This window comes from Adelges cooleyi, unplaced genomic scaffold (genome assembly GCF_023614345.1).
Source record: "Adelges cooleyi isolate 19-005CV unplaced genomic scaffold, UGA_ACOO_1.1 ACOO_flye_CR_arks_rails_tigmint_CR_PRNA_376, whole genome shotgun sequence".
In the NCBI taxonomy this organism is placed as follows: Eukaryota; Metazoa; Arthropoda; class Insecta; order Hemiptera; family Adelgidae; genus Adelges; species Adelges cooleyi.
In genome coordinates, this window is record NW_026096053.1 from 1,138,986 (window position 1) to 1,164,692 (window position 25,707).

General features: G+C 32.5%; 1 protein-coding gene across 1 annotated transcript in view; it reads left to right on the forward strand.

Moving 5' to 3' along the window:
- Positions 1-1,986: 1,986 nt before the first annotated feature.
- The window catches only part of LOC126841085 (uncharacterized), a 29,158-nt gene continuing 5,437 nt past the window's right edge, over positions 1,987-25,707 (forward strand). The window contains exons 1-5 of the mRNA XM_050577340.1: positions 1,987-2,204; positions 6,734-6,867; positions 21,005-21,268; positions 23,771-23,969; positions 24,968-25,117. Coding sequence (XP_050433297.1) covers positions 21,007-21,268; positions 23,771-23,969; positions 24,968-25,117 — 611 coding nt within the window. The 5' untranslated portion in view covers positions 1,987-2,204; positions 6,734-6,867; positions 21,005-21,006. The remainder of the gene's footprint in view (positions 2,205-6,733; positions 6,868-21,004; positions 21,269-23,770; positions 23,970-24,967; positions 25,118-25,707) is intronic.

The following is a 25,707-nucleotide window of genomic DNA, read 5'->3' on the forward strand; positions in this document are numbered from 1 at the left end:
TTTTTAAAAACATAGACATTTGGAGGTTAAATTTTTAGTTTAAAAACATAATTTTGGTTAACAACGGATTCCATACAGCAAAAAATATATAATATATATTTTTTATTACATTTTTATAAACATAAATATTTTTATTTTACTGTGATGAAGTATATTTAGTGTAACAAAATACTATAGTTATTAATTTTTATTTTGTAATATTACACCTATGTTTAACGTTATATTGTTATGTAATTGAATATTTCATGTTTAATAAATACCCCCCTTTTTTTTTTGCTCAATCCACTACTACTTCCTTTTGAATTTTTCCCTATTTTCTGTATAATTTTCAACAGTATTAAGTGTTACAGTTACTATACGGTAAACGTTAAAACTCTTGACTAACTATCTCAAATTAAAATCTAACTATTAAATACGCAACAAAACTAAAAATTATGTATGTTATGATTTTGTTAGTTTACATCTGCAATTAAAACAATAATGTTCAATAGACTGATTGATTCAAACTTCAAAGATTCTGGGTGAAAAAATTGTGAAAAAGATAGTAAATTCACAGAGAAGAAGCAATGGAAATAACCGGATTATTAAGATTTATCAGCGGATTTAAAATATTTTTTTACTTCAGTTGAATAATAAAATGTATGCTCTTTACACATTTAATAGTAATAGTGGTTTTATCGTTTAACTTTAACTAAGCAAATAAAAACCCGGTTATTTGTGTACATCCAATAGGCAAAATCCGAATTATAGTCTCATCTTTACACAAAAATTCAATTTTTTATGGAGAGGCCATTAAAATTGTTTGAAGTCCCTTCCTGTTTTGGCCTTTTTAGTGTGTAGAATCTATTAAAAAATACAGTAAACAGACAACCCGTTTTAAAACTATATAAAGCCTAGAACGTTTCACTTTTTTCCATCAAATTCGATAAAAAAACCCTATTTCAACTACTAGATTTTTAAAATTCCATTGGTCATTTTTCATTGGTGGGTAAAGTCGGGCAAACACATTTTTACAATAGAGCACGTATAATATACAATTTTTAATTATTTAAATTATGAATAATTAGGGAAGGAGACGTACTACTGGGGCAACATCAAATTTGTATAGAGCACTTGGCCCACCATGACGCAGCTTATCGCCGCTTTATTTTAACGCTTACAAAAAATATCTAAAGTTCCTAAACTTGTTACTTTTCTGTAAAAAAACATCAACTTCAGCGGCTGATATTTACATTTCTGTTTAATGGACAAGTCCGGTTTTACACAGGACACGTATTTAAGGTTGAGAAATAGAAATCCGAGGATAACTAAATTTCGTCGAAATTTAAACATGTATCCCTTCTGCAATAATTAGGAGTTCGTATATAACTAACACGACATTTAAAATTTCTGACCTCGCATCTTTTTTTTATTTTTTGGTCGCTTGTTTATATTGTAATATAATATTGTATGTCCGTCCGGTTCAAAAATAGTAGGCTAGTAATTAACCCGGCGTGGAAACACATGAAAAATCATAATTCTCTTTGAAAACAACTCGATAAGATCTAGTTTTGGCGCAATTCGTTTATGCTATTAAGTTACAATATTTGACTATTCGTAAACGGCAAATTGGAGCTTTTGATTTTGCAAAAACTTTGAACTTTGGCACCGAAAACCCGCCATCATCGCAAATATCGCATATTGGAAATTTTTTTTTTGTTTGTTTCCTAAGCCGAGTGACAAGATATATACATACGTGGCCACGACAATGCAATGGGACAAACGCAGACCAAACAAAACTCGCCAAGACCGTATTACAAGGATGACACGGCGCGGCCGTGCAAAAACCGGGGGGAAACCGGTGACCTACTGTTGCAGTTTCCGCGTCCCCTTTTAGTGCATGTAGGTACACGATAATATTACATTGTAGTGGTTTTTTTTTCTCTTTCTTTCTACCATTTCTCCGGGCCGACCAATTGAATTCGCCTTGCCCGCGCACATACATATTATACACAGTCGGTTGCCACAGCTCGTTCAGTCGGTGTCCAGTCCGCAACCGGTACTACTCCCGCCGCCGATAGAAAAACGAGTCGCCAATATAAATCGTCGCGCCAACAGTGTTCCGGTCGTGTAAAAAAATCTCGTCTACGTGATATCATCCGTCACCGACATATTATTATTATTACCATCATCACTCGGTCGTCTCGAAAATCACACATTTCATTGTAAGTATACACATGGAATTATTCCCTACGTATTTAAATAAATGTATGTCGCATGATTTACCATTGCTGCCGGTTCGCTGTGTGCATATGATATGTTGGCGCTTGTCGTCGGACGCACTAATTACAATCTGGGTTGCGTCCGCGCCAACGGTAGTTTTCAGACGAGGGTGTCGGAAAAAATCACCAAGATATTGAGATGTCTTCATTGTTTCGGGTCCTCCATCGAGGCCCCCAAATTTGTTGAAATTGGTCGCCCAACGGGAAATGGAACGCTCCCGTACATCTTAATACAACTCGATCGAAATTGATTTTGATTAATGCGAAAAGAGTCTTAGTCTACATTTTTAACGAAAACGAGCTCACCGCGGTTTTGTCATTTTTTGCATACAAAAATTCTTTATTTTTTTTAAGTTCGAGGTCGTGGATTAAGGCCTTTTCAAAACATAAAATCAAGATAACATCGTTTAACTGTTTACATCAGTACAGAGGTATATAAACACATACTTAATACTATTTCATAGACATACAAATGATATCTCATATCACAAGTTCTCTAAAACTATAAAAATTATATAACAAACATTTATTTATTACGTTTAGGTACCCATCAATTATTTTTCTTAAATAACAACTTTTATATACAAATAGAAAACTTCTATTTTTCATTTATTTTATGTTAAAATTCTGTAAATATATTTATAAGTAAGAATATATAATTAGATACCCTTAAATAACATTTTTTAGAGTAAATCATCACCATTTCTAGAAAACAATTATTTTGTACCTTGCACGATACAAAAAAAAATCTATTAGTGTACAATGAAAACTTTACGTCGAATGATTGATCTGGAGGAATGTTAGCATGTCGACCGTTGAGAAAAGAATGTTAGTAGTCGTAAATTAATATTATAATTGATTTTTCTTTTAAACAAAACTTTTTAATTTTTACATTTTGGAATGGCTTTTTGGTTTAAATTTCGCATGCTTTCACAGTCTCCTCCCATATTAATCTAATTTCTATGTTTTTCGATTAAATTACCATGTAATAATACAGTACCTAATTTGTCAATGACAAGTGAGTAGGTATCGATTTAAGATAAGCTTGTTCTCGATCGGTGTACTATACTATACCACATGTCGAGATGTTTTAAATGAGACGTTACCGTTCATTGTGTATTCGGTGTAAGTGAAAATCAACAGTTAATAGGGCATTATTACTATTGTTATTATTATTATTATTACTATTATTATATTATTATTATTATTATCATAATATTATATTAGCCCGATTTATAATTGCAACCATTATTCAAACAATTCAGACGAATAATAATAATATCATAATATTATTGTATAAATGTAAATAGGTTGAAACAAAAGACGATTTTGTCTATTTTTTTTTTTTTTTGTCCGTTTCGACTTTCCAAAAACGCAGGTGGTCTTTATACATATATAGGGTGTTAGCCAGTGTTCGATTATAGTTCATAACGAATCCTATGGAAATGACACACGCGGATGTGTAGCACCAGTCCCCAGACGCCACAGCGAAACTTGTTAGAGCTGCATTGTTTTTGAAAATAGCCATCCAATATTAATATTCATCGGCATGCCGAGACCGTTATAACGCACGTCCGCGGTTTTCTGTATTCCAATCAGGGATCACTTCAATATTGTATCTGTACAAAGCGTATATTATAGTGACACCTAAAATAATATAATAATATCCACTTCGTTTGCGAAATTTGTTTAAAGCAAATACAAGAGCATTGTCCCTATCCCCTACGCAACTTTGATCGGTACACCATATTCGCTCCGACGAGTAAATATTATAATATTTAAATATATATATATATACATATATTATTATATATTATATATATATATATATATATTTATATATTTATTGGCCCAATTGAGCGCTGTTATTTTTCTGTAATATTATAATATATTAGCCAATATAAACAGTTCCGGTACGTCGTCCAGGGTCCTTCTGTTCTTGTCATAGGATTAAGCATCTGAAAAAAATTACTAGTTATTTAATTATTATTATAATCGTGCGTGAGCGCGCGCGAATAGCCGGAACGTAATGCAAACTGAAGATGTGTTATCTTTTTAAACGTCGCCGCCGAGTCGCTGTTACCGTCAAAATAGTTAAACGAGAGAGATAATATTATACTCGATCGTGGTACACTAGTGTTTTATGTACCATTGTTTATCCATCGTTGCTCTTAAACCGTATAATTTAATGCACTGTTATTTTTGCATGGACTATTTGAGTGTCGCTCAATGAGAGGTCACGCGCTCTCTTCGGGGGACAAATGCAAAATAATAAAGCTATGAAAGTTTTCACCCCTTCTGGTCGAAAGGGTTTTGATTTATTTTAGTTTGTCAGCCACGTACTATTATATCTAAATAATATATTCTTAATACTTTTGGAACTAGTTCGACTATTCGGAGAGGAAGGGATGAACTTTTTAAATTTTTGGTTCAACACAGTATCTTTTTGGAACGATTTTTGATCTATAGACATGCTAGATACAAAAATAGGTTCTGCGGTTTAGAAGATTTTAGTTTAGTGGGTCCAGAATAAATAAACATGAATAAAAAATAAAAACACATTATTGTAAAACTAGAAACTAATAAAACATTGTATAATATTTTATGAAAATGTCTATTCTACGTATACAATGTCAACATTAAAATGTATATAAAAGTTAAAATAATTGTTTTCATTTTCACACAATCTCACAAGTCATAACGTTATTGAAGAAAAGTGTTTTTATAATATTCGACTTATATAATTTTGTATATTTTATGAAGACCTTTTACCAAATAAAACCGTTTGGAAAAAATCGTATTAATTATATTTTATTCATTTCACGGAACATGTTCTATACAATGATTTACTGACAAAATTGTAAATCGTTATTTTGAAAATTTAACGATGGTATTTCAGGGAATATCATCGAGGAGCTTGTGAAGCAATAACGTTTAAGACTTGGTTATGTGCAGTAAATTGATTGATAAAATAATAATACTCTTTTAGATTTTCTGTTCAATTTCAATAATCCTCTTACAAATACCGTGTCGTGCATGCCCACAATAATACCATACTTTTGTTATAATAATACTGAGTACAGTATACAATAATTATGCTTTTACCAGAAATCCGTCTTACGTTTGCGCGACATCACATAATGCTTTGCCATATTGTTAACATCAAAAGTGGAAAAGATAAGGGGCACAGATTTATCATACCAAGTTTGTTTTCGTAACAACATGTATTACTTTTGTTATTAGCGTAATATGGAGCCAAAAAGAATACAGACGTATAATTAATTTTAATGGGCAAATAATGGGAACCTCCAGGCTATATACAATATATATATAAATGTATCATGAGCATAGAAAAAAAAAACCAACGAAACTGGTGGTCTTTAATTAGAATATTTCCAGATTTCATTGATGCGCGTTAGACAACCCAAGCCGATAATTTTAGGTATACTTAGTTTTCTTATTCTTTCAGCTTCTCACCATTCAACCGTTTAGGCCGTTCAAATAACAGGATATTATTTGCCACACCTCCAACAAATAATAATTAATAATATATCTAGCTGGTCTAGCTGGTTTCACACACTGCTACTGGGTCAATATCCTGGACAAGTGTGAATAAGGTATTAGCTGCATTGTGATTAATCTTTCGCCGACATTTAATAAATTCTATATTGGCACACAACCGTTGTTTAGTAAAGTAGGTAGTACAATCAATGTCGTAGAAAAATAATTATTTTTTAATTATTTTGAACCCCGTGTTCAAATCATTTAAAAATCCTACCACCTAAACAGCATATTATCTATATGGACAGTGGTGAACCAAGTAGGAGTAATAGAAACCATTGATATAGTTTCTGTTTGGTGACATGACAACAGAAAATGAATAGCCCGTTCATTACTTGAGTTTATATAATTATCTCTTTCCGAGGAAAGAGATAATTATATTATTTGACCCGCAGTCTCAGTCTAAACATGCTTAGTTTACAACTGTATTTAGCTTATAGACAAAATAACAAAAAAAAACATCAATAAAGATTTCTTACCACAATACATGCTGGGTTATGGCCAACATTCTTGTGAAAAATTGAATCATTTTATTAAACCTCTTATCATCAAATTGTCGTACACCGCCGTAACACTTTGAAGAAAAACTTGAACGTGTTTTATTATATTACTTTCGAGTTTGAATTACACGTCTTCCAAACATTGCAGCGTTTCCATAACTGTGTGTGTTGCATATTATCATACTTGCATTACACTAAGCTAGCTCGTACTTGGAATACTAAATACAACGGTTTCTTAATAACTATAATTTTGCATCAAGTTCAGTACATCGATCATAAAAATATAAGATTACTAATTTAAAATGTAAAAAATAACATATTATGTATAATAACGTTTTCATAATTGTATCGATGAGTATAATTTCAAAGTAAAATAATTATTGTTACTTAATAGTTAATACTTGTTTACAGAGTCGTCTACAACAATTGTATCCGCCCGTCTACTTCAGCAGTCACGCCTCAACACAGATTACATTTCAGCAATGAGGAACTTTATAAAAAAATTCATAGCGTATTGTAACAGATAACTATCACTAACACTACAGGTAAGTGTGCCATCTGGCCAGCTATATATATATATATATGTGTGTCTTTACATTTGTTAACTGTAATTTTAGACTGTATAAGATAATGCTGTATGGTTTTTAACGAAACACAATCTATAACAATATTAATTCGTGCTGCATAACAGTTGATTTCGTAACGTTTCTTGACCATTAGTCAAAATATATACAAGTTCTATTTTCGGTTCTAGTTTTGTCGATGCTTCGCCGCAAATAAAAAAATATAGAAATATAATACGTAGTCAGTAGTTGAATAATAAAATCTAAAAAATTCTAACCTAATCTAACGGATTGCGAGTTTGAAATAATTTTAAATTGTTAAAAAAAATTCATAGGCATACATATCTGTATAAGTTTAATGCTCTAGAAGTTAATTTGATTGGAAGATTGACAAAAAAATCACTGTACACCGAACACAGTTGAATGGCTATTAATAAAAGTGGGTGGGAGACTTCTTCCCACACATTCCGCCACGACACTTCAAAAATAATGATCATTCGATGTCTCTTGACAAGATAATAATCGCATGATTGTCCGCTAATGTGGTCACACATTATGCCGAAAAAAGTTATTAAAAAAAAAAATAATAATAAGTGAAAAAAAAATGAAAGAGAAACTTAACAACTCAATATTCTCCTGGTGTCGATGTTTCGAGTCATTTACTGAATAGCCGGCATGCCTTCGCGTGTGATATGCTTGTGGGAGTGCTAGGACTAAGAGCTGTGTGTGATATACTTTGTATTAAAAGTACATATTTAACCATCGGAATAGTATCATTATTGACCCCGTAAGAGCAAAGACAACCGGTTCCATACGAGTATTACAATATACATTGAACTCGCAAGAGAAGAGACGGTGAACAATGTACAGACGGTCGAGGAATTTCAAAAACAATCCGTTTCTTTTTCCAGACGGTCGTACAATGGGAAGATTCACTTTTAACCTTTTTGCTTATAATATTATAATATGCCTTCTCTTCCTGACTTCAAGTCCGGAAGTATACAATTCCGTCAAACGAGTGTCTCGAACTGTACCATAGTCTTGTTTTACCGGTCAATTACAAAAGTAGAATAATTTCAACAAGTAGTACAATGTACATAATATGTTACTGCAACTTTGCCGTCGCTATAATTGAAACACTTACGTTGTTGTACTGTTAAGGTATAACACTCAAAATAATTACACGTTCGTTGCCGGAATCAAGACGGCCACTTACAATCCCAATTATTGTAATTGGATGTCCGCTTAGCTTAACTAATAGCTTATAAAATTGAATTTAGGTATTTATGTATTAGCATAGTACAATCATTGAGATTATATTATAATTTATAATTCAAGTATACTTGTGTGAAACTGCCTGTTTAGGCGATAGGCGTTAATTAAATAAATGTAAACAATTTTACAGTACAGTATAGTGTCCAATGTCCAGTGTAGAGTCTGTTGTCAAGTTTATAGTTTAATAATTGTCTTATTCTGAGTGTTCATGCGCAACTGGTTTTTTATGTGCTGCAAAATATAATCGTACTCGAATCTAAAACAATTATTTTTCAAAACTACAAGTAACGTGAAAACATGACAAAGATTAATGTGCCTGCATAGTTAATATATAACACATCATGATAAAAACGACAAATGGCATACTTTAATTATTTGGCAAAAGAGCTCACTTTGATTTAATGTATTTTTTTTTTTGCATAGACAAAACAAATGATTTGAATACATAATATTAAGTATAACAAAAACTGGAATGCACTCTTGTACATGACAATGACGATTTCCGTATAATACAGTTAAAGTAATGTGCGTTCATACTATATAGCTTATTTAGATTTAGCCGTCCACATATTAATTTCAATGATGATATTTCCAAACCAGACGTTCTTAATAAATCTAAAATAATATTACAAAAGACGCCTTTTTTATGATTTTAATTTATTTATATATAACTGTAAAGGCTAAGGTAATTATTATATCAGTATGAGAACTCCGCATATTGTTTTCCCATATTTTATTCCAACTCGGTCACGCATCTTTTACAATAAGTTGACTTTGTCTTATTCCAAATTTGAAGTTATATACAATTATTATCATTTTATTAAAGAACGACAAATCAAAAACCTAGTTAAGTGTTGATTAAAAAAAAAAAAAAAAAAATAGGCGAATACATAAGAAAAAGCCACGTTAGAAATTTAGTCTCGTAAAAATTATTTTTACTTGTTCTTTACTGCCTTAATGAAAGCGAGAAGCCTAACAAGACGCTAACGGGTAGTTTTCTAATATAAAAACTAATAATCCAAAAACAAAATACATACATGAAAAATATTATAATGGTAATCATGTTATGTGTTATCATATAATGTTATGCTAAATTGACAAAGCTCTGAGTCTTACAAGCGAGTATAAAACAAAATCTCAGTGTGTGTGCACTGTGCAGCTTTCATTGTTGGACCCATACAGAGATTTCTCGAGGCATTACGTTCCATTGAAACCTCCTGCAAAATACTTTTTTTTTATATACATACACTACAAATAAATAAAGAGAAATATAATTCCATTATGATGCTCACAGCAATATAATTTTAGATTTTCCTCCACTATACTCAACATAATACATTTTATTGTTTAAAAAAAACTAATGATCGTTCTCATCAGTTTTGCTAAAAAATTAATTATAAAATTAACCATACTAAAAATCAAACTTTCCATGTGTATGAGTGTTTTTAACTCTCAGCAGTTATAGTCATTAGATGATTATATGATTAGTTCCCAATTGCAATATGTCTTTGGTAAATTACATAGTTCATTTTTTTTAAAACTGGTTTTTAATGGATACCAAGGAAATTAGCATTAGATTATCTGCACGCACACTAAAAATGTGTCAGTTTCAAATCCGGATTTTTACCTCCAATTATTGTCTTGTGTAAAATTAAATATCAACGAAAATCAATAGCATGTTATTAAATTATAATAATTATTTAAAAAAATAAATAATTGAATACTAATACTTTTATGAATGAATAGGTACTATGAACTTTTATGCCAAATGAAATAAACATGATAACATGCAAAATATAAAATTGTATGTAATTCGTTCACTCTATTAAAACCAAACTCAAGGCTGTAAACGATCAATAACGAATAAAACGAATAGTCAATAAATAATGTTAACAGTTGATGATTTCGTTTGTTTTGTATGGTTAACCACTTATTTTGATCTAATTTTCAATATTTAACATTCACTTCATTGTTGTCGTTGTCATATCAGAGATGTTTACACTTTCCTTGGCATAATAAAAATAACCAGATGATCAAAAACCTCTGTTTACTATAGTCATTTCGTTAGTTTCAGTAGTTAATTATTAATAAGAAAGTTTAAAATAAAAAAAAATAAGTATTTAGCTCAAACCGATGATTTCAATCATTTGCCACACCCCTACATGGACTATTAGTTTAAATTTGGATTTTTTAATGAAATACAATCAGTTATTACAATATGACTAAAAGATTGTAATTTAAAAGTTTTTCTGAACAAATTTCAACATTTATTAATAACAATGTTAATAAATCATGAAGATAGTTTATCATGATGATCATTTGCATATATCCCGTACTTAAATGTGTACCATATGCAATTTATGAGAGTAAAGAGAACAAGTTTACCGAAAACTTTTTTTAGTGCACTCGTAAACGAAACACATAAACCTTGTGAAAATGATTGCTGCAATAAAATAGTTCACAATTTTAGTTTTGAAAAAATAATTACAACCAACTCCGCCTTTTTTTAGTACATAATATAATATAAAATATATACTATCTAACTGACCTGTTCTGGGGAACCATTAAGTTCAATTAATCTCCCAGTAAATCTATCAATATTTTCCAGTCCGACACGGCCGATTGTTAATTTTCTGCACGATTTACTACATTCCAAGGTTTGAAACTCAATCAACTCTTCACTCTGAACATAATTTTGACAAATGTGAAATGTCTATATTAAGCAAAACGTGATACATCACATAACTCCTAGACAAAAATCGCTTTTAACCGACATTTTATGTAAGAAGAAATGTTGAATTTATAATTTTTATAAAATTTGGTTTTGTGCTAATATAGACTGATCGGTTTACTTTTTAGCGTTATGTTTAACCGCATTTTGTACCTATCAATATGATATTTATTCAACGTCATTTTAGCATCTAAGCAAGCAGGCTATAAATCAATGTAGTAGTTAAAGAGTGACGATCAATAATCGTCATCGTCGTCGAACATAAAACATAAAAATGTATTACTTATTATACAGGATTTTAAAACCCTTTTAACGATCACCCGTGTATTTTTCATCAGATCTCGTTTTATTTCATAACATTTATATTTTCGATGCTGTTTTATCATTAGTTTATCTGTTGGTCGGTTAACATTTTGATAATTTTTGTGTGAGATTAACGCAATTAGAATGTGTGAATACACTTCGCAAATAAAATAATCTCATTATGTTATTCGGCGGTATCCAATAACATAGAAAAAACGAACAATAATAATAACGGCCTATTCCGAATGAACGATTACATTCATCGCCACGAATCCTAGACGTTCACGAAAAACGATCAAATTATTATATTTTGTGCTACTTAAAAAAAAACCGCGAATGAATGCGTTGCGTGCAAAAGATAAATAAATATTTCTGGATGAATCCGGTTCCGTCTGTCGTGATTATATTGTATACTTCCGCGTTAGTCGCCGCATAACAAAAAAAAAATTATATATAAGAAGAAGAAAAATGTTAAAAGTTCATCATGAACACCACATTCGCTATCATGCAGTCCTTATGAGTGTATATTAGACGGGCTTAACGCGTCCGGCAAACCGGTCGAGGTAATCGTGTCATAAGGGCATCGCGTCTTGTGCCGTCCTGGGTTTATTATTTCACAATATAATGCAGTGTTATTATATCGAATACACACATACAATAATATTACATACTCATATTTCGTTTTTCATTACCCACTCGCACACGATGTCCGTCCGGTCCGTGACATTTGAGTGTATAATATTATCATCATTGGGCACTGCCGGCGATGATTGGCCTGCAGATGTCCTACACGGGGTACAGATGTAGCAGCAAAGCCCGAGAGTTGAGAGGAAAAAAGCAATTTAACTTTAAAAAAACCGTAAACTCGACAGATTTTTCAATCTAAATCTAATACGGATGATTTCCGCGACCCGTACGAATAGCGTCGGGTGAGACACATAGAAAAAAAAAATATATATAGAGTCTATCATTATATGTATGTGGATATCTAAGTATGTTTCCGTAAAATATTCAAACACGGACACGCTCGGTATTCAGTATAACGCGTGCACCATGGCGGTTAAGGTGATGCCTTAGCAATATCTACCAAAATTCATCCATAAACTATTATTACAAGTAAAATAGTACGTGGTACTTTAGCAACGCCGACCTTCTTTTGACTACACGCCATTGTCGGCATATTAAATCAACACATACCTAGTATTACTATGGAAGAAAAATTACAAATTTATTAGTAAAGTCTCTCTAGGAGGTCTGCTGTAGCGGCAAACTTTGTTATGAACAAATGCAAACAGACACTTACCGGCTAATGCATTAATATATTTTTTTTACTACGATTTGTTCGTTTTTCTTAATAATTATTTTTAATATTTATTCAAAATGACGTTTAATGGATATTATTATTATTGAATTTGTAAAAGTCAAGCAGCGGGATACCGCCGTTTAATTATTACCGTTGTTAGGTACAATATGGATAGTATCAATACGATCAACGGAAATGGCTCTTCGGGACACGCCAATGTGATAAAAAAAAGCAAATATTTTTTTATTATTAAATTTCACTAAAAGAGGCGGATTAAACCGGATAATCGATGCCGAACGTTAACGTTTTAATAATAATATACCGCGTGCACTCGAGGTAATGCGCCAACAATATATAGTTGTATGTATATATTATGTTTGAAAATTATCCACGCTTACTGTTCGCGCAATGGCAGATTATAATATAAAAATATAATATATCGAAAACGCATTATCGTTGACGCCGACGGCAAATCCGTAACATTGGCCTCTTATGACAAAGCAATCGTGTTTTTGTCATTTCCTTCTTTGGAGTAATCACACGTTAAGATTTGTGTACATTATACAGTAGATAGAAACTAAAGAACGAGCAAAACGGTATTGATCGACGGCATTATTACATTTGAAAATTACTCTGAAGTCAAATACCGTGTAACGATTATCGAGAAGGCGCACTCCGAGCAGCAGTCCGTCTCTACTGACAAGACCGACCCACCCGGTGAGGATGCATTGATTAATGATTGAACGTTGTCAATCGTACAACTTTAACGTACCTATCAAACGGTTTTAAATCGACGAGGGAATAGAAGATCTTAAACAATCACTTCATCGTCTGTCGAAACTCGACGGCTAAAGTTTTATCAAATTCAAAGTGTTATAGTAAATTCTATAGAATAGGAAACCGGCAAAGTTAAAACAGTTAAATAAGACTATTATGATATGAGCGAATATCGTAGCCAGGATTAGGGGTACACCAGAGGCACCATAATTTTATTAGGTTAAAGCTAATAGCGTTATGTTGGTAAACAAAAGAAATGATAAGCACGGTCATAGACCAAAAACCCAATGAGTTTGTGATTTTCAATATTTATTATTCTAGAAATTGTACCAGTGCGCAATATGGGATTAGTATTGTTAATGTACAACGGTCGAAATCTTTGAATATCGATAACTAATTACTAGACACGTCAGGAAAGTTACAGACAATAGTGTCGAGAGCATTTTTGCAAGGTAAATCCGTCAATGATGATGATAATGCGAAGATTTGCAAGTTGCCGGAGTCTATTGAATGCGTGAACAAATTGTCAAATGAAATCAACCGCCATATTTACAGGCGATCCAAATGGAAACTAACAGAACTGTACTAGGTAGTTGTTGGGAAGATAAGAACCTCTCGGACTATATATTTCTTATTATACGATTTTGGGAATTCAAGTCAAAGGAGCGGCGGCATGCGGAAACCCCACGCGGATACCGCTCGGGGGGAGGTACGCTCTATTATAGACATAACGAGACCGAAAAAAGCTCTGACGTGGACGACTCATTCTGAGAAACGACGACGATGACGTTTCGTTTTTTACTCTCGTCCACTCGCCGGTTGCTACAAATTATTGCGGTCGGGGTTAAAAAAAAAAAATACCAAGCAGATGCACAAGAAGAATAGCAACACTCCTGTCTGTGATCGACCACCTCTGGAAACCACTCCTCGTGCACACTGCATCATTACATATATAGTCTCGTTAAGTCGACGTCTCGAGAAATCGGGTCGCAGCACGCCAAAAGAGACACATGCACACGTCGACGGGCTGAAAACGCTGATTACCAATTAGGTCGGTATTGTCCGCGGTCGTCGGCGCTATCCGACCGGGCCCGACCGAACGCCCTTGATGATAGAGCCGTCTGCTGCTGCTGTGTACACAATATGTACCTTCTTCCTGTGTAGGTACTACATGAGAACGGCGTGCCGCACCGATTTGTTTGAATCGGTCGATTAATAAAGCGACCGGCAGATTTACCGCACAACGGATTAACGGTATACGCCGGAGGCGAATATTATTATTGAGCGCTCACGATAATTAAACAACGCCATAATACACAATAGGTATACACCGTATTATAAAATTAATACACGCGCAAGAGCGCCGCCCGACCGAACGGCTCGTTTGCCCGTTTTCGACTTAACACATGTATATACAATTTTTTTTTTTTTACAACTCCAATGGCACTCTGCGGTGGCCGCACATACATACATAATAACCAATATAATAAATTCGGCCGATACACGTCAATTCGTCGTCTGCCCGCTACAATATAATAATAACAATAATATTATCTTCGCCCTCTTTTCACCCGACCTTCCGGCCGTCTCCGTCTCTCTTTCTACATCCTGACACGCTTTTGAAGTTAAATATATATATTTAAAAAAAAACATTCCGTTCCGCGCGCCAGTACAATGGCTTTGTGAATCTCCGAACATATTATTATTATATATGTATATAATAATACATATATATGTGTATGTGTGATGCGATCACGTTGCAATGGTTATGGTATAACACGAGAGGACGAACGGACCAAGGAGGCGGTGGCGGCGCGGCCGCGGGTCCCGCACACGCTCGACAGCCGCGATCCGCGTTCAGCAGGCGAGCAGCACGTGGCCCACCGTGCGCCACCAAATTACATTACATTACATTATATTATACATCCTACCTATCACGCCCGTCTAACAATGCCACCGTTGTTTGAACCGCCGCCGTCGACGGTCCATCGGTATACACGGCCACAGCAGCAGTTACAGTATAGGTACATACTATAGTCCATATTATACGAGGTATAACAAAAATAATGTACCTTAAATTATATAGGTGCCGAGTAGCCAGCACGTTCGTCGGTTTGCCAGCTCGACCGCGTAGGTAAAGTCAGCCAACGAAAGTGAATAATAATAACATATAGTATAATAAATAGGGGTTTTCGCCGGGTCTAAAGCCCGCGTGGACAATAAAATTCTAACGTGTCTCATATTGTATACCGAATCGATTAAGTATTCCGAGGAGCGGCGCTCGGTCTTGATTGGATACATAAATCACAGAGTCGCGCAGTAATTATACAAACAATAAGGGTGGCATTTTGTAGTGCTCGCCAGGTCTTGATTTAAGGAAAGTAATTAGAGGCACTTGTCTCGGGTCATACACTTCTCGAGAGACCCGAAACGCCAACATACATCATCGATTAACCCTCAAACTATGTTCACATGTTAAATTAAGTGTTTAAAAAAAAAATTTGGTTTTGCTAAAGTCGATTTTTTAATTTTTTATTTATGTGTTTAACACTTGAAGTGAAATAATAAAAATACCGGATTGACCTGGTTATGTAGGCAAGTACAAGTTTACGCGCATTTTAGTTTTGATTTTATACACTCATAAGTGGTATATTAATAGTTGGGAGGTTGTAAAGTTCTAAATATACAAATTGTTATTTTTTCAATAAATTTGGAAAAGAGAAAAAATTATTAAACATTTTATTTAGCATGATTCGAGACAAAAATTGCTTAGCCTAAGGTGCCTAATTTTCTTCGCCTTGGGGCATCAAAAAAGGGTAATTTCAACTCTGGTACTGTCGTATAAAAAAATAAAAAGACAGATTTATAAACGAATAAAACTTAAAGTGATTATAATGATTTAATGATGAAACGATTTGATGCGAATTTACAGTAAACTTTTAATCAGGCCTTTGGTCCTATATAATATACACTAACATATTTCCATGCATTCCCCATCCCATCTCATGTGCACACTTATCATTATTTTTTTTGCTTTCCTTCTCGGGAATTGTTTTTTATGTTCTTTCCTTTACATATGTGAAGAGGAGGTCTCTAAAATGTTGTACCTACCTTATTTTTCATTACGACAGTTTTAGTTAGGAAATTGTTTTGCATTTTTTCAAGATTCTGCTACCAACATGATGTCAAAGTCTTTAAAACTTATAGGGATTATGAGAAAGTTGGCAGAAGATTAACTTAAAATATTTTCAGATATGCAAAAACACTGAAGTTTCGGATTAATAAGCTTTAAAATGCAAATTTAAATACATAGCAATATATATTAAACGTCGTTAATATATTCGTCTTCTACATTTTTAAACGTCGTTCCTGATGACTATATAAAATATGCATCGTATGTCTTGTGCGCTATGCGATTATTACAAAGAAATATATCAAGCTGTATGAATAAATAAATACAAATAGGTGAAGATCTGTAATGAGAATTGATACAACTGATACCAGTTACATTTTGGATTCATCATTTTATTATTTGTACTTAATGATTCTACTGTGTATAATAATTAATTACATTTCTTCTTCTTTAGTATTCAATCCTGAGATTGGTTTGTAGCAATTCTCCACTCTTCCCTGTTACTTGCCTTCCTATTGCTATTTCTTGGGATGATTTATACGGTGGTTTCCCCTTGCCTTCCGTATCGCAGTGCAGCCACCAGTTATACAGTTCCCGTATCTGCTGGCTGCTGTTTAGTGTGTAGCTGTTTCTACCATTGTAGGTTACCTGCACCTACACCCAATATTGTAGTAGCTGCTGCCCTACTACAAGTCCCTTTTAGTCGCTTTTTACGACAGGCAGGAACAACCGATGGTCTATTCTAACCCCGACCAACAGGGGTATAATTACATTTATACTTTTACAATATGTGCTAATGATTTAAATAATCGATCTGTGATGATACTTATTGACATCTGAACTATAGGCTGTGCTACATTATTGCTGATTTGACCATCTCTGGAAGTAGGTCAGCAGTTAAAAGTGAATTTAAGATATAACATATTGCGTTTCATTATATTCCGGACATTATAATAAACAGATATGGTAAAAAAAGTAAATGAAGTTTGTTAAGCAGAGTTTCTTTAAGCGTGAAAATTTCTCTGAATTAAATGCAAATAATCGTTACCAGCACGCGAGAAAAACAATTTGTATTATGAGAACAATTTACATGTTAAGCTGAATCGGCTAAATTGGTTTAGTTATACGACTACTTATTTTATGCCCGTATATTAAAAAAAAAACCCTTTTTTTTATGTTAATAAATCAAGTGTAAAATTATTCACACTTATGCACTACGTCTAAAAAAAATTAGTCGTATGACATAACTTATAAAATAAAAGTAGGTACATAATTTTTTTCCCAAAAAAAATTTAGAAAAAAATAACGATAACGCCTATTATTAATTTTACTTCTATTTAAATGTGGTCTGATATTTAGCATTCCTGTGCGTGACAAATATGATTAATATGACACATATTAAAAACGACATAAAAGGTATTAATAATCTGAAATATATTCCATTTTGAGTCTTTGCCAAGAAAACTTAACCCGTTGGAGTTTGATTTATAATATTTGATATAGATCAATGTACGAAAATTTGAATTATTCTTGTCATGAGTATGTTCCATAGTTTGTAATTACTCGCAATCAGTTAAGCATATTATTAATTTTTTCAAACAACATTTTACTACGATACAAAAAAAAAACCTACTTGTATGGTAAATATTTACCAGCAACAATTTTTATTGACCAGTCGTTTGATGAAAATGATTTGTATAAAACAACCTCACAAGAAGAAGCATTGATTATTATCCATTGATAGCAGTCAAATAAATAATTTGAGCGGTCGTCACGTGTAAATGTGTATTAGCTCTCAGGCATTGACTTTTTTATAGCGGTGTTTAAATTATCATCGGTATTGGCATTCATTACTAGAGACCAAAACTTCATGACCTAAAAATAGCATAAGAATGCCGTTAAAACAGAATTAAAGTTTGAATGTTTAATACTGAAAAATAAATGAATAAATTAATTTCCTATTAAATAAATACATCTTATTCTAATATGGATTTTTTTGTCTTATATTAAACATACCAACGTAGTGTGTTAAAAATTATTTTGTAGGTTAGTAATTCTCTAAAAATTGTATGGTGCAAATTCATTAAATAAACAAACACAAATATTGTTAATTATTAATACCGGTAAATAAAATGGTTAATTTCTTCTAGACTAGATGACTCTAAATTGAATGATGTTATGATTAAGAGTAAGATATAAAGAAACGGGTTGATCAAATATTGATAGAAACTAGCTTCAGTACACATGTCCCCCTAGCGAACATAAGGAGAGGGAGGTGTCTAAGGGTACTAGACCCACTCCCATCCCTCAAAAAATGGATAAAAAAATAAATACAAGTATTTATTTGATAATACTGTTTTTTTATACAGTTTTTTATTATTTTGAACCCTCCCTGGAAAATACGCCACTGCTTTTCATTAGGACAAATGGTATATTTATTTTTTACTATTTTTTTACTTATTTTCGATACACCAATAATCTTGAATTTGTCTTTAAGAAATATGATACCAAAAAACCATTATTAAATATAGTTATAAAACTTCAAATTTGACTTTAAGGTTAGCTAAATTGAGCTGTTGATTATTAAAGTATGTCAAGCCTTAATTCTCTTTCTCGATTATCTCGACCCAAACAAAATGTAGCTTCGATGATTTGAGCATTTTTCTCTGTATTCTAGGTAAAAATTCTAAGAACAAACTTAAGACTTAAGTTAATCCATTGTGATTTAAATAAAAAAAATAACAATACTATTCATTACAAAGAAGACACGTTTATTGCTAATGATTTGAACTGAATACCGTGTTTGGTTAGGTGCGGAAATTTCCAAAAACACTATGATTCACCCCGTTTAGTTATTATTTCAGCAACAAGAAACAGCTTTAATTTCGGTAACACAAGTTACCTACAACAAAACCGGTGTCCTATGAATTAATATTATCCAAGCTAATGGTCAAACTATATAGCCTATACATTGTAACTTGTAAGGATCACTGGCCACAGAATGATTAAAATATGACAATAGCTTTATAGCATGTCATATTATTCTCCAACAATGGCCATAATTAATTTATATTCTCAATTATCTACAGTCGTTTGAACATTAAACGCTTGTCGGTACCTATTGGCCAAATCGTACTGTTTGATGACTTCGGTCGCTATGATATCCTATTATTATACTCTATACCGAGTATACCGTCGGTATTGTACAATTTTTTTTTGCTCTTCATCAAAAGAAAAAAATTGTGATCTTTAACGCTAATTATATATAATTTTAGCTAAACTGAAAACCTAAAAGAGCGTTTTGACTGTTAACATGGTTAAATCTCTGTACATAACGGATGAATCGTACACTTTATAGTCTACTTACAATAATATAACCCGCGCCGACTGACGTTTACATATATTTCATACACAGAAACAAGATTTTTTGGCCAAATAGAGTAATAAACTGAAAAATAACATGAACTAACCGCTGTAATATATTCCTAGAATATATTACAGCGATTAATTCACATTTCACAGATATTTCTTACAAGTATATTATTCGTGTTTGTATCCGTGAGCATATCGTTGTTAGAAAATCTTGTTTTAAATTTTTATCATCTTTCTCGTTATAGATATTGCTATATGATGTGCATTTATATATACATTACGCATATTATATAATATGTATTCGTTTTTCCGGAAGTGACGCTGGGGCGAGGGATGGAGGCCGACGGAACAAGAGCCCATTAAAATTTGCGTTTGCTTGGTAGTGCCTTACCTATGGCTTATGAATATAAATTTCTTAATGTGCTATTATAAAAAAATGTTTGCTTTGTCTCGCCAATGAAAAATATCTGGCGCCGCTTTTGGTGTTCGCTTGGTTTATTTAATATGTATATTTAACTTCTAAAATGCGAGTTCATCGTCTTTAGGTTAGTGGGAATTTAGTAAGGCAATCATTTTTATCCGAAACCGGTTTAATGACAAATTCGGACTCACGTTTATGTATATGCGTTTTTGAAAGTATACTCTAAAAATTTGTTTAATCCACACGATTTTAACGCAATAACGGTTTCAACAAAATTTTAACTTAAGTGCATACGCTTAAACATTATTGTACTTATTCCAAACTGATTATTTGACAGAGGTCATTATGATCAATGTGACTGTACGTTAGGACGTAAAAAATTACTATTTCGAGATTTAAATAGGTATCGTTTCTATTATAATAAATTGTTCGGGTCAGTCGAATAATAATTTAGTCAAGCCCGGGACTTGCCGACCACAGCTTCCTTATTTTCAGGATTAATGACACTGTAATAAAACTGCCTAGGTGTACCTGCTCTTTGTATCGTTCGAGTATTGAGCAATGTATCATTATAATTTATTCGCTTTTCAAATAGTGTAAAATGTCGCGTAGTATTTTTTTTTTTTTTTTTTAGTCAAAGTGAAATACAATAATTATTTTTGACACATTTTTGAACTCAATCGTCGTTGATTAAAGCCAATTCAGAACAACGGTTGAAATACTATATAAGTGTAAAATGTATGCGTTTTTCATGATTATTATATTAACTAATCGATGGGTTTTTTTTTTTGTTTGTTTCGCCAGGAATGAGACACTTAGGCAAACCGTTGTTGGGTGCCGTGTTATTACTGTTGATGTGGCTTGAGAGCAACGCGACCGATGCCAAAGACGACCCATCGGAGCAACCGCACTCGCGAAAAAAACGGTTGTTATGGATCACCACGGACGGCCGACTGGCATTACCGCCAGGCACAAGGCTGACCATCACGCCATCGCTGTCTCTTCCGTTCGTCAGATATCCACCTGACGGATTCCTGTCCAATATGTCCATCAGTCTTCCATTTACAAGTCAGTACAACATTATTTTGCCTCTACGTTTTATACGCATGTAACAACGCAACTTTAACACACCAAGCGAGCATATTAAACGAGTTTTAATATCAAAAAACTTGCGTACAATCACCTGAAATTCCGAGAGATATTAAATACCACGTTCCAAAAATATGCACTCTGTAATTATTATACCTGCATATAAAATTAAATACAGGTATGATTCATACGAATTGATTAGTAATTGATTTTTATATTATTTTGTAAATAACTTAAATAATACACCCTTTACAAATATTTATCAATTGTTACGAAATTAATTAAAACGCATACCAACTGAAAATCAATAAACCGCTAGCGCTCAATTAAAAAGTTACTAAGCCACGGATGAATTTTTCATTTACATTAATTATTACTCGAAATATTATCTATAAAATAGTTTGTACAATTTCTAAAATCAATTATATTTATTCAGTAACCTCCAATATAAAAACAATATTTATTTAAACATAGTAAACTGGTATCCGATTTTTTTAATGCGGTTTATTGCAAAAAAATATTATTTAACATTTTTAAAATATTAGTTTTATACTTATAGCTATTTGAGTCTAACCATTTAATAAAATACTTGTTTTAAAAAAAAATTCGACTTGTTAAGTTTTTAGGGTATGCATAAACCCGATAAAACCCATCTTTTAGAAAAAATACCAAACATACGCTGGACTTAACAAAAAGAGCCCGATGGGTATTTTTCCAAGTTTGGTGTTCAACCGAATATTTTAACTATTTAAAAATAATTAACTAAATACTGTCCCTACTAGAAACTCCCAAAATATTAAAAAATATATTTTTTCTTTTTAATAAAAAAACTAACACGTTTTTACATAATAATCAGTTATGAGTTACTATTAAATTATATGTTAACATAATAATATTGTATTTTACAGTTAGTAATAATAATAAGTATTAATAAAAAAAAACATAAATCACTTAAAATAAAATAAAAAGAGGCGTTGAAGTCACGTCAAGAGCGCGTTGGATCCCTCAAGGCATAAAATATCATAATATGATTGTATAAATTATGCGTTATACCTACCTAAAAACATTAGTTCCTTCATAGGCACATTATTGTTCTAACAAGATTGTAGAAACATTATGTTTTTCAAATTATATATAATAATAAACTCCGTTTGTGGATAATACTTACTCGGTGTTCCATTAAAAATAAAGCATATTTAACACTAATATAATAATTGGATGAAATATTTTGATTCTTGTGCAAATGCTAAATGTGAAGGTACTTCACCACAACTAGCAAATATGCTACTAATACATTTTCTTTACTATGGCGCCAGTCATTATTATTTGTACTTCCGTTCAGCAGACATTTATGACACCTACATCGTTAATCTTCATATATCTATTGTAAGTAGCAATAACCTCTCACCACACCTTTCAAGTGTTCTTGTAATAACTGCCGTTTCACCATTAGTTTCCGTAATACTGTTGAGTTAGAAACACCGAATTCGTGATTATTTTAGTAATGCGGTGTTTGTATAATGTACCCAATATACATTAATACATCATACATTTGTCAGTACTTTAACACCTATTATTAGTTTGAAAAATCGATACAGTTTCATGTTAAGTAGTTGTGATGTGAAAGATTAATATATAAACCCATTTGTAATTTGGAATGCCTCTTGTTTTAACCGACTTTATTTTGATTGTATATAATATTTTCATTTACTGTGTTTACTGTTTAGCATACTCAAACAATTTTAGTCTGTTTTCTATAGTCTGCTATGTCATTACCATAATTTTATCTAATCATAAGATTAGATAAAATTATAAGATATCATAAAATAAGCTTAAAGCGTAAATAAGTTCATTTCAATTTTCAATCACATGATTTCTATATAGATACGCCATTTTCAGTTGTCTCGTTTTGCACAAGCCAAAACTGTGCGAAGAAGGCACGCGCCTGTATACTTGCATATCTCCAGACTCCATGTGATCTAAAACAACGTTTTCAACAATAATTGATTTTACTAGCTACATTTTCTTTAACGCCCCTAATCACTTGCACAATATTAAGCCGTGCTACGGAAGTTACATTTCCAATCCTTTATCTTCATCGAATAAAAGTATAACTTTAAATTATTAAAACTCTTTCAGTTTTAACGTTTTTAATACGTGCACAAAGTCTAAATTTCCAATCGTATACAACCAGATGTCAGTCGTGCACGTTGTACTTAGCCTATAATTAATAGCCAATAATAACTTTTCGAAAAATGCAAAATACAATAAAACTCTGTTTTATTGCACGTCCAGTCTAATAAATATTATGTTAACCGCATGCTTATGACACTATACTGTTTAAATCCGTCTAGCTAACATTACAACGTGCGGTTAAGAAAGAGACCTCCCGGCGGTGTGTTGATATTGCGGTATCTGTATACCTAATAGTAATGTACGGTGCATAATATACCTATGTTTATATATATTATTATTTTTCAGTCGACTTTGACGCGCTAGGATTAACCGACAACCAGAATCCGTTCGGCGCTTTTCCGCCATTGCTAGCCAGAAGTATGGGCAGACAGGCCGGTTCTGTGCTGGCCGACTATGTGGCTCAGCTTATGGACGGCCGAAGATCTACCAGATCCGTGCCCACGTTACCCAAGCCAATACATTCGTACTTCCAAGGAGGAGAAAGGTATGCGTTTTAATCGTTCCTTGTGCTATTTTTTTTTTTTGTACGTGGGCATTAACCGTTTAGAGGGGCAACCCAAAGCTGACATTTTTAATGTGCGCATAAACTATAGTTTTAGTCAAATTTTAACTCTTAAAACAACAGTTTAAAAACCTTATTAATTTTATTTTCAAATATTCGCCGCTGTTTGGTCTTACAAACATATCGCGTTCCCACCGAACTGAATACATTGAGTTTTATATGTATTCTTCAGTTCGGTGCGTGTTTGTTTGCTATCTTTGCTCCGGTAAATAATATAATACTGAAATTTGGTAACTCTATGCTAGGTGATACTGTACGTTTGATCGTCCAAATCGGAGTGTTTGTGTTCTTTGTTTGCTGTTGTTTTCTGCAAATTCGCGTTAGTTCGTTTTCTTATGGATTTTTTTTTTGTTTTTAACACGACTTTAATAATGTTGAAATTTTTATCTCACGGGTTCAAAATACTTCTTCACTCGTATATTAATATTATAAGTTTGTATAGACTATAGTTCACACGATATTTTTTACCTGATAAATTCGCCACAAATTGATTATGGTATTGGTATACCCGACTTTTAGCATTAACGGTTTGATATTTTTTAAGATGTCCAAAAATTAATATTCTACACAGCGGCAATATCATACATGTATAATAATCTAACCTGTTTTGCGTGGATACTTGGTCTAACATGTTAAGACATCATAATATAACATCTTGGCAGCTGAAAATTATGCGTTGCCCTTGATATAATGAATAATAGCCCAAGCCCAAGTCGCTGGTGGAATTGTAATTATTTTGCAATGGGAAAGAAAAAAAACAAAGACTGCTAAAATAATATTATACGTACGAATCTGCAATACAAATGTTAATTAAAAAATAAACAATATTATTAACAACGTAAATTGTAAGTTTCCTGTTTCATGGGGCTGCAATAATTAATATAAAGGGCATAGTGTACCAATGAATTGTATATTTCCAGAGCACTGTTGTATACCGTCGTGGAAGACTTGCTGACCAACTTCGGAATGGACGGTAAGGCTTGTTTGCTTCGAGCCATATGTGAAGTTCACGGTCATCAGGCCATCCACAAGTTTGGATTCGTCGGCGAATTTCTTCAGTTGTTCCTAACGTTAGTATATTACATTTAACCATAATAATATTATATTTTACTCATCTCGAACGACGACAAGAAGTGAATAAAATACAATTTTTACAAGATAGCAAAGCGAAGCGTAACTATTAACTACTATGGAATAAATAAAGCATTACTGATTTTATGAAAAATATTTCATAATAATAGATTATAATATGTTATACAATGTTAGTGAAAAAAAAATCTGTAGCTATAAACGGTCCAAAATAATATTATAATTGTGTAATTAACAGGTCATTGGGTCATAACCTTTGCGTACTTATTTTTCATGTCGTCGAGTTTTGCAATATTTATTGTAACTCGTGTACCAAACCGGAAACGCCGTCTATGTGTGTACCTATGTCTAACGTACCTATATGTATATGGTTATACCACTATAGCTGTTGTGTGCCTTGCAGCAATAATTCCTAAGAAATCATAAATCCCATCTATAGCTATTAAGCACACAATACTACCTGGCCGCATACTATAACTATAACTAATTATTATAACTATAATTAAAGTCACCCCGCGACTTAACGCAAACATAAATAGTAGGCAATATACAGTAATGTAATGGTGCAAAA